This window comes from Salmo salar, chromosome 05, assembly GCF_965601325.2.
Source record: "Salmo salar chromosome 05, fSalSal1, whole genome shotgun sequence".
Lineage (NCBI taxonomy): Eukaryota > Metazoa > Chordata > Actinopteri > Salmoniformes > Salmonidae > Salmo > Salmo salar.
The window spans coordinates 66,029,531-66,045,000 of NC_138295.1; the positions used below are offsets into that span (position 1 = coordinate 66,029,531).

The 15,470-nt window shown below is 43.8% G+C and overlaps 2 protein-coding genes across 4 annotated transcripts; both read left to right on the forward strand.

Moving 5' to 3' along the window:
• The first annotated feature begins 601 nt into the window (after nucleotides 1–601).
• LOC106605538 (cytosolic non-specific dipeptidase) lies at nucleotides 602–5,957 on the forward strand. Its single transcript, XM_082975437.1, has 12 exons — nucleotides 602–733; nucleotides 913–1,043; nucleotides 1,148–1,291; nucleotides 1,503–1,659; nucleotides 2,472–2,560; nucleotides 2,747–2,944; nucleotides 3,036–3,120; nucleotides 3,509–3,669; nucleotides 3,981–4,145; nucleotides 4,431–4,572; nucleotides 5,476–5,623; nucleotides 5,805–5,957. The coding sequence occupies exons 2-12, from the start codon at nucleotides 915–917 to the stop codon at nucleotides 5,875–5,877; spliced, it is 1,491 nt and encodes a 496-aa protein (XP_082831563.1). The 5' UTR covers nucleotides 602–733; nucleotides 913–914; the 3' UTR covers nucleotides 5,878–5,957.
• Nucleotides 5,958–6,221: 264 nt separating this feature from the next.
• On the forward strand, nucleotides 6,222–11,659 carry cndp1 (Beta-Ala-His dipeptidase). Of its 3 annotated transcripts, XM_082974890.1 has the most exons (12): nucleotides 6,222–6,409; nucleotides 7,158–7,298; nucleotides 7,657–7,800; nucleotides 7,926–8,088; nucleotides 8,445–8,533; nucleotides 8,814–9,011; nucleotides 9,107–9,191; nucleotides 9,439–9,599; nucleotides 10,027–10,191; nucleotides 10,685–10,826; nucleotides 10,920–11,067; nucleotides 11,206–11,659. In XM_082974890.1, the coding sequence occupies exons 1-12, from the start codon at nucleotides 6,407–6,409 to the stop codon at nucleotides 11,270–11,272; spliced, it is 1,506 nt and encodes a 501-aa protein (XP_082831016.1). In that variant the 5' UTR covers nucleotides 6,222–6,406; the 3' UTR covers nucleotides 11,273–11,659.
• The last annotated feature ends 3,811 nt before the right edge of the window (nucleotides 11,660–15,470 follow it).

Consider the following 15,470-nt stretch of genomic DNA (forward strand, 5'->3'; position numbering starts at 1 on the left):
TGTATTTTGATTTGAGGTCGGCCATTTCAGTTTTTGTTTGCTGTTTCGTTCATCGTCCTGTTTGTTATTCTTATTTGTAGACTCCATTCTGATCCTCACTCCTCTGCCAAGAGCGTCCTCATCATAGGCACAGGCCAAGGCTCAGGCTTTAGAAAGAAAAGGCTTTTAGACTTGTGGGAAATAGAATCCATTACTCTGGAATATAATAAGGCCTAGGTCAGGAGCTATGCAGAATGTAGACCTACATGTTTTACTCTATAATGTTTCTATTTTGTATAATGTGGCCAGATAAAGACCCAGATGTTTATTAAACCCTGCCAGAAGTTATGCTTCCAGTGTTGCAGGTGAACAAGTGTAGTTCTTCTACAACGCCCCTGTTAGGCCATCTGTTTTTTTAACGCCTACTTAGGCAAGGCCCCACAAATTACCAGACTATTAAGTCCTTCACTGTATTTTGTTCATTACTTAATGTTGTTCATGTCGAGGGGACACAGCATGCATTCTTTCTTGGAGTTGGATCAATTGTGCCACAATTGTGCCTGTCAGCGAGAAAATGTAATTTGTCAGCTTTCTTGGCTTCTCTCCAGGAAAGGCTTGACCTCGCGACCCTTCCCATCAGGAGGTGAGCCAGTTACCGGAGGTATAAAAACCCTGTCTGTCCCCAGAGACTCCAGTCCAGTGGGTTCTGAAGACAAGGGCAACATTAAAGAAGTACCAAACTTACAAGGCCACGGTAAGACGTATTTTCTTCGCCGTTATAGTTTAAAAGTTGAAGAACAGAAGAGTAGTGAGACATAATGAGATATAACAATTAGCTTTTTAAGATGTAATAATTGGTTTATTCATGTCTCTTATTAAATTGCTTTCATCATTGCTTCATTTTCAGTGAATAAATCCTTCTATTCTTTCTAGAGATGACGATCTGGCAACTGCCTTCCATGCTCCTTGTTGTTATATCAAGTGTCTCTCCTCATCCTCATCACTTATTTGAGTATGATGAGCTGAGCCAGTATGTTGACAGCCATCAGGAGGAATATGTACAGGCAAGTTTCTAAACAGAATAATGATGTTGTCTGTTTTATTATCTGATAACACAATATTCATTATAAATAAATACTGTGTGTGTGTGCGTGTGTGTGTGTGTTAGACTCTGAGGGACTGGGTTGCTGTAGAGAGTGACTCCAGTGATATCTTGAGGAGGCCAGACTGCCATCGCATGATGGATATGACGGCTGAGAAACTACAAGCCATGGGAGGGAAGGTGGAACTAGTGGACATCGGCGTACAAGAGGTCAGTTTTCTGAAATGCGGTCAACTTAATGATCATGTTATAGGATCTTTTTGTTTGCTTTTAGCTTAGTCTTTAGAGTCCTTTAGTAGCAGATAAGACTGGTTTGCAGAAATCAATACTGAAAGTTGGGTGTTAACAGAAATGCTCCCTGCCTTGCAAACTTTATTCAGGTCATTTTCTGCATCTACCGTGTCTTTATCACCATGCTTAGCTGCCTGATGGCAAGACAGTGGCCTTACCCAAGGTGGTGACAGCCCAGTTTGGCAGTGATCCCAGTAAGAAGACAGTCTGTGTGTACGGACATGTGGATGTCCAGCCTGCTAAGCTAGAGGACGGCTGGGCCACTGACCCACCCTGCGCACAACGGGGCGTGGCCCACAGAGCGGATCCAACGGTAGGCTGTGGCTTCCAACAGTAGTCTATGGTATCCAACGGTAGGCTGTGGCTTCCAACAGTAGTCTATGGTATCCAACGGTAGGCTGTGGCTTCCAACAGTAGTCTATGGTATCCAACGGTAGGCTGTGGCTTCCAACAGTAGTCTATGGTATCCAACGGTAGGCTGTGGCTTCCAACAGTTGGTTATGGCTTCCAAGGGTAGGTTATGGGTTCCAACTGTAAATCACAATCACAGCAATCAAATCAAATCAAATTGTATTAGTCACATGTGCCGAATACAACAGGTGTAAATCTTACAGTGAAATGCTTACTTATGAGCCCCTAACCAGCAATGTAGTTAAAAAAAATACGGATAAGAATAAGAAATAAAGGTAACAAATAATTAAAGAGCAGCAGTAAAATAACAATAGCGAGACTATATACAGGGGGGTACCGGTACAGAGTCAATGTGCGGGGGCATCGGTTAGTTGAGGTAGTATGTACATGTAGGTAGAGTTATTAAAGTGACTCGTGAAATGTATTATAAGGATTTTTTACAGTGCTTTACATTAATCCATTCTAGACCCAACACACACAAACATCTATCTACAACTAACAGCCATGAGATATTGTAGCTAACGTGAAGGAATGAAGCAAGTACTTGGGTGTGGGATGATTTTTACCATACATATTTTGAACCAATGAAATGTAACTAATGTAATTGATACATGCATGTTAAATGTCAATGTAAGGTGTACAGAATGGACTTTTATTAGAAAATAATTACTTTGATTCTACCCCTAAGGAAACCTCTACGGCAGAGGGGCGTCTGACAACAAGGCCCCTGTCTTAGCCTGGATCCATACAGTGGAGGTCTATCAGGCCCTGAGCATTGTGAGTGTCCAGTAAGAAGAGAAATCAGAGTGAACTCATAGTAGATGTAGAGACATAAAACGTGGTGAAACAAGTTAAGTTGCAGTCTATCTGCCCATTATTAGTGAGCCTTCCTTTGTTATAACAATTGTTTTGCCCCTCCTCCTCCTCCTCCTCCTCTCCACCCCCTGCCCTCTCCCCATGCAGGACCTGCCAGTCAATGTGAAGTTCATCATCGAGGGCATGGAGGAGACCGGGTCCAATGGCCTGGACGCCATGATCGTGGCGCAGAAAGACACGTTCTTCTCCGACGTTGATTACATCATCATCTCAGACTGTGGTTGGCTGAGCCGACGCCCCGCCCTCACCTACGGGACCAGGGGGAACTGCTACTTCTTTGCTGAGGTAGGATGGGCTGGGGGCATTTCCAATCTGGGGGACGTTACTTTTTCAAGATCATTAATGAATAGCCATGGTGACTTTGTATGTTTGGTAGGTAGAGGGCCCAAAACAGGACCTACACTCAGGGGTGTATGGAGGCACTGTTATAGAGCCTATGACAGATCTGATCGGCATATTGGGTGAGTTTTTAAGCTCTTTGAGTGACAGAATGTAATACTATCTTAACACCTACTCTATCTCTGGCTCATGTTTGCACGCAAAGCTATTGTCCGTGTGTCTGTGTGAGCTCTCTGTTGGCACAAATAATAAAGTATTTTTTTTATTTTTTTTATTTTACCTTTATTTAACTAGGCAGTTAAGAACAAATTATTATTTTCAATGACGACCTAGGAACAGTGGGTTAACTGCCTTGTTCAGGAGCAGAACGACAGATTTGTACCTTGTCAGCTTGGGGATTCGAACTTGCAACCTTTCGATTACTAGTCCAATGCTCTAACCGTATTAGATATCGCTACAAATATGTGTCCATAAGGACTGCTTGTGTGTTGACCTATCTTTCCCCCCCAGACACACTGATCAGCCCCAGTGGAAAGATCCTCATTCCAGGCATCAGAGAGGCCGTCGCCCCACTCTCAGACGAAGAGTGGAAGATGTACCAGGACATTGAGTTTGACATTGAGAGCTTTAAATCCAAGATTGGCGTCAGCCAACTCATGTACAGCAACAAGGTGATGCACAGGGGAGTGGATTTAAAAAAAAAGCAATACTTAATTTTTTATTGTGTTCTTTTAAGGTTTTCGCTCCTCCTATCTCTGTTTCTCTGTTTGTATATAGCCAGTATGTATATAGGCTCCTTATTGTTATTTTTTGTTATGTTTTTATTGTGTTATTTTATTGTCTTTTATCTATTTGTACATTTTCGTACTTTTTAACTGCCTTGTTAGGAAAGGGCTCGTACGTACGCATTTCACGGTAAAGTCTGCACTTGTTGTACTCGGTGCATGTGACAAATAAGAGTTGATCTGATTTGATTTCTCAGGTAGATCTGCTGGCCCATCGTTGGCGTTACCCTACCGTTACCATCCATGGCATCGAGGGGGCCTTCTCTGGCCCTGGCTCTAAGACGGTCATCCCTGCTAAGGTCATTGCCAAGTTCTCCATCCGACAGGTCCCCAACATGGACCCAGCAGTGGTCAAGAAACAGGTGGGTGTTATACGCCTCTCACCCAGTGCATTGTACAGTTGCAACAAACACAGTTACACACAGTTCACAAAGATTTCTGGAATTGTTCTCACCTTCAGACTCTCTTTATACAATACATCCAAGATCAGGAAACATTCATCCAGGTTGTTACACTATTATAATGTCCCTCATTCTGCTCATTCAGTTCATTTACTATTCAGTTATTCATTATTTCAGTTTGGTTTCAGTTAATAAAATAGACGTGAAGACTGCATGTATGCCTGTTACATATTTGTTTTGTTGTAGGTCACAGACTACCTGTGCTCTGTGTTTGCCAAGAGAAAGAGCCCCAACAAGCTGAAGGTGACCATGATCATCGGGGCTAAGCCCTGGTTAGCAGACACCAAGCACCCCCTGTACGAGGCAGGGAAAGCAGCCGTGAAGAGAGGTACAGTTAGTCAACTCTGCTCTGGAGATGTTCAGAGGACGTTTCGTATGCTGTCTGTGTGTGTGTGTGTGTGTGTGTGTGTGTGTGTGTGTGTGTGTGTGTGTGTGTGTGTGTGTGTGTGTGTGTGTGTGTGTGTGTGTGTGTGTGTGTGTATGAACAGTGGTCATAGGGGTAATGATTACTGTATAGTAGCTGACTGTGGACATTTATTGCGCAACAGTAGCTTCACAGTCATAGGTCTATCTGCATTCGTTAGAGTTAAGATACCAGACATAGATACATATCCTTATCACTAAAAGAAGCCAGTGTGCTGTGGTTCTACTGTAGACCTGAAGGAAAAAGGAAAGTGTACACTGCTCTTGATAGTATCACTGATATTTAATAAGCTTACGTATCGGCCTCACAGCCTCCGTCAGAGCTTTTGTGAATTATTTTAAATCAGCACCCCTATATAGACCTAGCCCCACCCACATCCGTTCCACGCATGGAAAGGGGTTGGAGGCAAAGGAAAAATAAATAAGTGCTACCAAACATAACAATATGCATTTCACAAACACTACAAAAGTGTATAAATAAGACGCATTGAACATGTCCATAAAACCACAATGAGGTTCTACTGTAGACCTATCAGTGGTTAAGGCATGACAGTGCAGTGGTATTGTAATGTTTGTGTGGCAGAAAGGACTTGGAATGACAATCTCACGAAGCGGTAGCCCTGTCTGAGGCTTGTAATTCCCAAATGACACCCTTGGACCTTGCAGAGGTACTCTTGGTCTAACGGTTAAGATATTGACTTGGAGAGCAGGAGACCTGGCTTCTAATCCCACTGGTTACAGTTGGTTTTCCTCTACTGCAGGTATAATGCATTATGACGCAGTCAGACTTGTCATTGTTTTCCTCTAGTGTTTAACGTGGAGCCAGACCTGATCCGTGAAGGGGGAACCATCCCCATCGCCAAGACCTTTGAGGACGTGACCGGGAAGAGCATCATCATGATGCCCATCGGAGGCTTCGACGACGGCCTCCACTCCCAGAACGAGAAGATGAGCAGGTTAGCCCTTCAATCTGCTAATACTGTACTGCATGTATACATTTTGTAACCCTGAACATTTATAGATTTTTACGCACGCACACACGAACACACACACAGATGTATCAACAGTATCATATTTCTGTTTAAAGGATTGGTTGAGGACATATTGTTTTCTTTCTCTCACCCATTCCTTTCCCAGGTACAACTACATAGAGGGGACCAAGTTGTTCATTGCGTACCTCCATGAAGTGGCCCATCTCAAGAAGGACTGAGAGCATCTCTTTTCATAACCACCGTTAAAAGACACTTCTATAATGTTTAGCTTGTATGTGATCCCATCAGTGGAGTCGGGCTTTGCTTAGCTTTTTTCCTGACATTAACTTGAACCTTTTCTTGTTTCTTTCCCTCTAAGCAAAACATTCCAGAAACCCTATGAGTTCTTGGCATCTGATATAGCCTCAACACTCTGCCTCTCTTCTCTCTCTTTCTGTATCTTTCTCCATTCTCTCTCAATGTCTCTCTCTCTCAATTTCTCTCTTATTCACACACAAATATCTACTTGAAACAGCAAATAAAACTGGTTTGACGCACTATTTGTTTTCTTAATCATTTTCATCTGGGATTCTTTAGAAAGAACATTGTCAAGTGGTAACCAATATCCACTAGTCCAAGAGATAAAAAGTGTTTCACAATACCACCACTGAATTCAAGACATAAGAGCAGCCACAAAAACGAAGAGCAGCAAAAATTGCAGTTCTCTCTTTATGTTTGGCACATGGAAACACTGTTTTCTTCAGCATTATGGTGAGTCTTTACTATTTTAACAAAACATGTATACATTTTTTTCATGGACTTCCTTAATTAAGTGCACTACTAAAGACTTTGTCATGGAAAAACAGAAGTGGCTGCATGTTCATAGATGGCATGATGAAGAAGAAGGGTGAAATTACTTAACAGAAAAATGTGTGTGATATTGAACATCAATATGATTGTATGACGGCCTGAGTGGGGTCGTGAGTGTGTACGCATGCATAACAGGGTTTGCATGAGCAGCTAACCATGCTGGTGTAGTGTACTGTAGCCTAGATATTGTTAAAACAGTAACTTCTGGGATCATCCTTCCCGGTCTCTTAGTTTTGATAGAAAGTTAAACAGTAATCCCAGTTGAGACAGTGCTAAGTGTGTTGTGTCATACTGCACCCTGATCTTTGATCCTCGAGCCCTGGCAGAGTCCAATCAAGTCAATCAGATACCAGAGACTACCTACAACCATAGAAATTGAATTACTAGAACAGACAATTCCATTCAAGTCACTGCTGTGTGCTGTTTTGGAATTCTATTTCTATGCCCCTACACTCTCAGGAGGAACATGGAAATCTACACTCACCAAACCACCCACACCTGTACAAGTATATAAGTCAGTAGCTAGAGACAAGTAGAAGCCAGTGGAACGAGATTGTGGCAAATATTACTAGAATGTACAGTATGGAGTAAATTATTACTTGGTTATTATAATCACTGGCTTCCTGTGGTGTCTTACTCTCCCTCACAGACAAAGCTCATTGTTGTTGCGTTCCTGTTACTCCACACATCGTATTCCTCTTCTTCCTCCTCTTCCTCTTCTCCTGGAGCAGCAGGCATGTTGGAACCACTGTTTCAGTACATAGATGACCACCAAAATCAGTTTGTTCAGGTGAGGAACGAGCACTGTTATGACCTTCTACTTGGAGTTGGGACTCATACCTACTCTCTGTTACTGAACTGTAGAATGATACAAATAGAGATGTTTTTGTGCTGAAGCGAGGTGAATAGAGAGAAACCGAAGCAAAATAATGAGAGAGAGAGAGAGAAATGGGAAGGGGTTTAACACTTTCATGATAAATGCTGTGATCTCTGATTAAACCATCAAAATGATTCTGAATGTGGGTCAGTGGTGCTGTTGCAATGTTCTCTGCACGTATCCCTGACCTAGACAGTCTATGGCTGTGTCTAGTTATTATTATACAATCTATGCAATAGTCTGACCCTCTCCTGGTTGGTGCCTGACTCAGAGGCTGAAGGAGTGGGTTGCTGTTCAGAGTAACTCAGGAGATCACACAAAATGGGGAGAAGTTGAAAGGATCCTGAACATGACAGCAGTGAAGATCCAAGAGATGGGAGGCACAGTGGAGTTTGCAGATGTAGGCACTCATCAGGTAGGCTACAATACACACCACCAGTCAAGCATATTATTCTCCAGATAATGTCACACAATTGGGTGTAATAATTTGTCTTAAAATACCTTTTAAAAAGAATGTACCTTTCCGGTCTATCACATAAGCTGCCCAGTGGGGAGACTGTGCCACTTCCACCGGTGATACTGGCTGAGTTTGAGAGGGATCCAAAGAAAGCTACTCTCTGTATCTACGGCCATGTGGATGTCCAGCCAGCCAAGATGGCGGATGGCTGGACCACTGACCCCTTCAATCTAACAGAAATCAAAGGTATTGCTGCATGTTACATGCCATGAATGGAGGGGTTTGATGTACATCCAAAATAATAACAGGAGCTGGACAAAAAGAGGGTCAATTTTGAGAGAACGTAATGTCCACTCACTGTTTTACTGGGCCAAAATGAGATATTTTAAACAAATCTAAGTTTGATTACTTAGAGAAAAGAGGAATGTCCACTCACTGTTTTGCTGCTCCCATACGGGATCTTTTAATAAACCTTAGATGATATAATCACAACCAGGTTGCCTGCCTGTTATTCATAGGCCAGCTTCAGCTAGCTAATGTACCCTGGTATTACAAATGTGACAATATGAGGATGATGGTGGCTCAAGATTTTGGTTCCCTAGGTAACCTTTATGGGCGAGGGGCCACGGACAACAAAGGGCCGGTCCTGGCCTGGCTTCATGCTGTGGAGTCCTATCAGGCCACAGAGAAGGTTAGGATTTGCCCTGAAACAGCACAGCTGAAATCTGAATCCTAACGTTCTGCTTGCAGTCTCTAGTTAGTTTTCAGACATTATCTAACCATTGCAGTGTTGATTTACATAGCAATGGTTATTAAAGGGATTCTGTAATGCATGTATCATAACCTCAATGTTTGGGGTAATCTGTGAGTCTGAATATAAAACAATTTGTGGGATTGTAGTGGAGTCAAACCGTATGTGAATAAGAGAAGGGTCACTGACTGGTAGGATTGCCTGGATTTATTGATTTCAGGAGATACCAGTGAATATAAAACTCATCATTGAGGGTCTGGAGGAGGTGGGCTCATACGGTCTGTTGGAGTTGACCAGGAAGAGAAACGACAGCTTCTTTGCAGATGTGGACTTCATAGTGATCTCTGACAACGTGTGGGCGACCAGATCCCCAGCCCTGACCTATGGAACCAGAGGGAGCAGCTATTTTTTTGTGGAGGTGATGATATAGCTTATTTGATTGGTCAAATAAAAATATGACACACTCTACCAGGGCACCATTTGTTCAGTATCTTCCTCTGTTATGTGTTTCAGGTTGATGGCCCTAAACTGGACTTCCATTCTGGAGTGTACGGGGGTTCTATCCAGGAGCCCATGTCAGATCTGATAGCCTTACTGGGTGAGATAACAGAGGCGTTTGACTGAAAGCTCTATCCAATCGTCAAGAAAAGATAGGCGCAACTCTCTTGTCTAATAGTAAAAATTTGAATTTCATTCCGTTATAGTTCAGATTCAGAAGTCCCTGCACCAAGCAAAAAAAACAAGATAAAGGTGTATGTGAGCTAAGGTGCTTAACCAAAGTCAGTTCTATTTAAAACATGTTTCATCCCAAAATGTCTTCATTATTTCTTATTCCTCCCAAACAGGAAGTCTGTTGGACCACACAGGTAAGATCCTGGTTCCTGGGGTCACTGATGATGTCGCGCCCCTCACTGAGGATGAGAGGAAGCTCTATGATAACATCAGCTTTGACCTGGAGGAGATGAAGAGTGTGGCTGGGGTCAAACACTTCCTACAGGACACTAAGGTTCTTGTCTTCCCAATTATGGTCATTGTCATACCAAACATTGATAATGGCATAACAACCATTGGAGTTGGCTATACAATTTGTTTTATTTTACCTTTATTTAACTAAGCAAGTCAGTTAAGGACAAATTCTTATTTTCAATGACGGCCTAGGAACAGTGGGTTAACTGCCTTGTTCAGGGGCAGAACAACAGATTTTTACCTTGTCAGCTTGTGGATTCAATCTTGCAACCTTCTGGTTACTAGTCCAACGCTCTAACCACTAGGCTACCTGCCGCCCCATACTAAACTAATCTGGGCTTGAGGAGGAAGACATGTTTTGTTAGTGGGTACCGTAGAAGTCGATGTTTGACAGAGGGTGATTACTTTTTTGGGGATACACACTATCTGAGCTGTATAACAAACAAAGTGTGTTAATATATATACAGGAGGAAGTCCTCATGGCTCGATGGCGTAACCCATCCTTGTCCATCCATGGGATCCAAGGGGCCTTCTCAGAACCAGGCACCAAAACTGTCATCCCCAAACAGGTCACAGGGAAGTTCTCCATCCGACAGGTCCCCAACATGGACCCTCCAGATGTGGAGAGGAAGGTACAGAGTATCTACCTGCCATGGTTTGAATGACAGGGGTAGCAGGCTTGGGACAGAACACCCATAACAAACCCTTTAAGGATCAAAATACATGCACGGACACCGCATAACCCCCACAACCCCCGTAACCCCCACAACCCCCGCAACCCCCGTAACCCCCGCAACCCCCGTAACCCCCGCAACCCCCGTAACCCCCGCAACCCCCCATAACCCCCGCAACCCCCGTAACCCCTGCAACCCCCGTAACCCCTGTAACCAGTGAGTGAGTAGTAAGTGATTATAAGTTGCTCTGGATAAGAGCGTCTGCTAAATTACCAAAATGTAAATGTATTGGTCTCTGAGTAAGTGTACAGTATAGAAACGTTGGCCTGCTCTATCTTGGTCACTCCAAGAGTCAATGTGTATATTTAAAACCAGAGACCAATGTTTACATAACCAGCCTCTTCAAGCCTCCATGTCAAACTCTCCCCTGTCACAATGCCATGTTTCACAGGTGAAGGAGCACCTTCAGCAGGTCTTCTCCACTCTCAAAAGCCCTAACAGGCTGAGGGTGACCGCAACTGTTGGGGCTAAACCATGGGTGGCTAACCTGAAGGACCCACAGTATGTTGCTGGACAAAGGGCAGTCAGAGAGGGTCAGTTGTAGAGGCCATTTACATAACCTCTCTCATTTGAAACCATGTCTAACTTCATTGTTTAAGTTAAGATGCGGTTTACCTTTGTGTTAGTGTTTGGAGTGGACCCGGAGCTGATCCGTGAGGGCTCCACCATCCCTATCGCTCAGAACTTCCAGGAGGAGACAGGCAAGAGTGTGATGATGCTGCCCATAGGTGGCCATGATGATGGAGAGCACTCTCAGAACGAGAAGATCAGCAGGTAAGAGGAGATGAGAAAAAGAAGAGATAGGATTCCAGACGTTTCTCCCCTAAATTCGTTTTTTATTTTTTACATGGCAGATGAATCATGGCAAACATCATCTTCAGTAAAATACTGAATATTGTTTTTCTCTCTCAGGTACAACTACATTGAGGGGACGAAGCTGTTTGCTGCTTATTTTTATGAGCTTTCACTATTAAAGTAGGTGCAGGATATATTTCCATCCAAGCTGTGACCATGATAATTATGCTGTAGGTGACAGTATTGTTCTACTTGAGTCCCCGGGTTGCCGTCAGTAATGTCTGATTCCATGCTGTGACTCCACTCTCCCAGGGTGTCTCATGGGGAGTGGGATATGCAAACAACACATGTCCATTTCACCACACAATGAATAGGTTACACATGTGTGTAACAGGAAAAATATAACCACCCCTATTTGACCTTTGAACAGGTATTATTGCATAGCCTGAGTGAGGGTTATTGCTTACCATAAGTACAACATTTTAGCCCCCTCTAGAATAACTATTTCTACTATTTGTATTTTATGCATGTATTCTACTGTGGATGAACTAATAAAGTGGGCAAAGACAAATGGTGGCATGTCTTGTGAAATCAATGTATTGATGATGGAGGAGTGGCTAACAGGAGACAGTCAATCAATCAATTTCTCTCTGAAATGTCACCCTTAAACACTGTGACCCAATTATTACTTAAGTGTTATCCAAGTGTCAAAAGATCCAAATGTTTAAAAAAAAACTTGGGTTTTCACAATACATTTTTATATTGCACTTCAGATAGATATCCTCTGTTACTTATTTGTTTGACTTATCTGTCTGTCACCTTTAGCTGGATGCAAGTGAGTCAGTCAGTGTGGATGTCTGTCAGAGAGAGTGGGCTGGGCTGGGAGGGGGCAGGGTTATGCACACATTAGATGAGGTTAGGAGGAAGCAACAGGTGTTTTTATTGAAGATACTGACAGGTCTCTGTGTCAGTCTGCTAGAGGAGCTTACAAAGTGAGAGATGGAGAGAGAGAGAGACTGGAGAGAGAGAGAGAGAGAGAGAGAGAGAGAGAGAGAGAGAGAGAGAGAGAGAGAGAGAGAGAGAGAGAGAGAGAGAGAGAGAGAGAGAGAGAGAGAGAAACCTTCCAAGCAAGCTGGTCCTGGGGCTCTGTTCACAAACAAACAGACCCGACAGAGCCAGGTTAGCAGCACAATTAGCCCAACCAAATCATGAGAAAACAAAAAGATAACTACTTAACACATTGGAAAGAATTAACAAAAAAACGGAGAAAACTAGAATGTTATTTGGCCCTAAACAGAGAGTACACAGTGGCATAATACCTGACCACTTTGACTGACCCAAACTTAAGGAAACCTTTGACTATGTACAGACTCAGTGAGAATAGCCTTGCTATTGAGAATGGCCGGCGTAGGCACACCTGGCTCTCAAGAGAAGACAGGCTATGTGCACACTTCCCACAAAATGAGGTGGAAACTGAGCTGCTCTTCCTAACCTCCTGCCAAATATATGACCATATTAGAGACACATATTTCCCTCAGATTACACAGACACACGAAGAATTTGAAAACAAACCCAATTTAGATCAACTCTGATATCTACTGGGTGAAATACCACAGTGTGCCATCACAGCAGCAAGATTTGTGACCTGTTGCCACAAGAAAAGGGTAACCAGTGAAGAGGACTGCCTTAACTGACATCCACGGCGCCCAGGGAACAGTGGGTTAACTGCCTTGCTCAGGGGTAGAACAACAGGTTTTTAGCTTGTCAGCTCAGGGATTCAATCCAGCAACCTTTCGGTTACTGGCCCAGCGCTCTAACCACTAGGCTACCTGCCACCCCATCATTGTAATTACAACCCATGTCTATGTTTATTTAGTTTCCCTTTTGTACTTTAACTAATTGCACATAATATGACATTTGAAATGTCTTTATTCCTTTGGAACATTTGGGAGTGTAACGTTTACTGTTTAATTTATATTGTTTATTTCACTTTTGTTTATTATCTACTTCATTGCTTTGGCAATGTTAACATATGTTTCCCATGCCAATAAAGCCCTTAAATTGAAATTGAAAGAGAAAGATACAAGGACAACAAAACAACGAGAGGAAGGGAGAGAGACAGAGAGAGAGAGAGAGACGGACGGAGGCAGTGAGAGAGAGAGACGGACGGAGGCAGTGGAGGAGAGAGGAGAGAGAGAGAGAGAGAGAGAGAGAGAGAGAGAGAGAGAGAGAGAGAGAGAGAGAGAGAGTTTTAAAAAGCATCTATTGGGTCTGGGATCCCACAACACAATTAACACTCAAACAAACAAAAACATGGTTAAACATCAATTAAAAACACAACACCAAATCTTCCTCCACAGTAACTAAACACAACAACCTCTGAATACCCCATATGCTCATAAACAGCCCAATGTTATTAACCAGTTTGTAATAGGCAAACTCAACCCTCAGTCTCGCTGCCAGCATGTCCACCAAGTCCACAGACCCCTGTCACCGAATACTCTTCTTTCGTGTCTTCCAAATTGCTAATTTAGCTGCCCCTGACACAAAGTTAAGTTAGAGAACTACACCCCTTCAACTAAACCTGTGCTTTGGCCCAAATATAAACAGTTGGGAAGAGAAAACCTTTCCCAGAGCAGAGAACCAGCTAGTGATCAGGTCAATCATCCTGACCAACCTAGGACACTGTAAAAACAGATGTGCCAGAGTTTCAGACTCAGCACAGAATGGACACCCCTCCCCAACAGTAGGATCCAGGTGTACCAGATGCATGTTGGTGGCTATACTGTAGCTCCATGTATTATCCTCCATTGGAGGTCAGCTGTCCTCTTATCAATAGGCAGTTTATATAAAGACCACCAACAGCCTTTTGGGGAGGCACCTGGACCAAACACACCCGCCCACCTCATTGATTTTACCCCTTTCCAGGGACACTTTTACACATATTATGTACATGGCCTTCCTTCCCACCGCCTTGAACTCCCCCAGCTCCAGGGTATCGAAAGAAACCAGCATCCCCACATCCTCCTCTAATGCCCCCGCCGCAGCACTAACATTCAGCGCAGGAAACACATCCGCATCAGATGACCCAGCTTGGTACACCCCACACCTAACAGGCATGAGCGTAGGCTGGCTGAACCCATAGCATGGGACTGGATGACAGTGCAATAAAAAAAGAGGCTCTTCAAAAAGCCAAGCCCCTGGTGGCGTGCCGGCCTTTACTTCAAAATGTATCAATTGACCAATTCGGCACATTTGGGCAGACTTGATACAAAATATTGTCCAGTATTGAAATGCTTCACTGGATCAATCTGAAACTTTGCACACACATTGCTGCCATCTAGTGGCCAAAGTCTAAATTGTGCCTAAACTGCAATAATACATTTAGGCCTTTCTCTTGCATTTCAAAGATGATGGAACAAAAGAAAACAAAGCAACACATGTTTTTTTGTTTGTATTATCTTTTACCATATCTAACCCTATTACAGGGGCTGAGTCACTGGCTTACTGGTGCTCTTCCATGCCGTCCCTAGGAGGGGTGCGTCGCTTGAGTGGGTTGAGTCACTGACGTGGTCTTCCTGTCTGGGTTGGCGCCCCCCCTTGGGTTGTGCCGTGGCGGAGATCTTTGTGGGCTATACTCGGCCTTGTCTCAGGATGTAAGTTGGTGGTTGAAGATATCCCTCTAGTGGTGTGGGGGCTGTGCTTTGGCAAAGTGGGTGGGGTTATATCCTGCCTGTTTGGCCCTGTCCGGGGGTATCATCGGATGGGGCCACAGTGTCTTCTGACCCCTCCTGTCTCAGCCTCCAGTATTTATGCTGCAGTAGTTTATGTGTCGGGGGGCTAGGGTCAGTCTGTTATATCTGGAGTATTTCTCCTGTCTTATCCAGTGTCTTGTGTGAATTTAAGTATGCTCTCTCTAATTCTCTCTTTCATTCTTTCTCTCTCTCGGAGGACCTGAGCCCTAGGACCATGCCTCAGGACTACCTGACATGATGACTCCTTGCTGTCCCCAGTCCACCTGGCCGTGCTGCTGCTCCAGTTTCAACTCTTCTGCCTGCGGCTATGGAACCCTGACCTGTTCACCGGACGTGCTACCTGTCCCAGACCTGCTGTTTTCAACTCTCTAGAGACAGCAGGAGCAGTAGAGATACTCTCAATGATCGGCTATGAAAAGCCAACTGATATTTACTCTTGAGGTGCTGACTTGTTTCACCCTCGACAACTACTGTGATTATTATTATTTGACCATGCTGGTCATTTGAACATCTTGGCCATGTTCTGTTATAATCTCCACCTGGCACAGCCAGAAGAGGACTGGCCACCCCTCATAGCCTGGTTCCTCTCTAGGTTTCTTCCTAGGTTTTGGCCTTTCTGGGGAGTTT

What these genes read in the sequence shown, in the direction of transcription:
- LOC106605538 (XM_082975437.1), top strand. Translation starts at nt 915, where the DNA reads ATGACGATCTGGCAACTGCCTTCCATGCTCCTTGTTGTTATATCAAGT. An exon ending in TCTATCAGGCCCTGAGCATT is followed by an intron (nt 2,561 to 2,746) that starts GTGAGTGTCCAG and finishes CTCCCCATGCAG; the next exon opens with GACCTGCCAGTCAATGTGAA. An exon ending in CAGAACGAGAAGATGAGCAG is followed by an intron (nt 5,624 to 5,804) that starts GTTAGCCCTTCA and finishes TTCCTTTCCCAG; the next exon opens with GTACAACTACATAGAGGGGA.
- cndp1 (XM_082974890.1), top strand. An exon ending in ACCAAAATCAGTTTGTTCAG is followed by an intron (nt 7,299 to 7,656) that starts GTGAGGAACGAG and finishes TGCCTGACTCAG; the next exon opens with AGGCTGAAGGAGTGGGTTGC. An exon ending in ACAAAGGGCAGTCAGAGAGG is followed by an intron (nt 10,827 to 10,919) that starts GTCAGTTGTAGA and finishes CCTTTGTGTTAG; the next exon opens with TGTTTGGAGTGGACCCGGAG.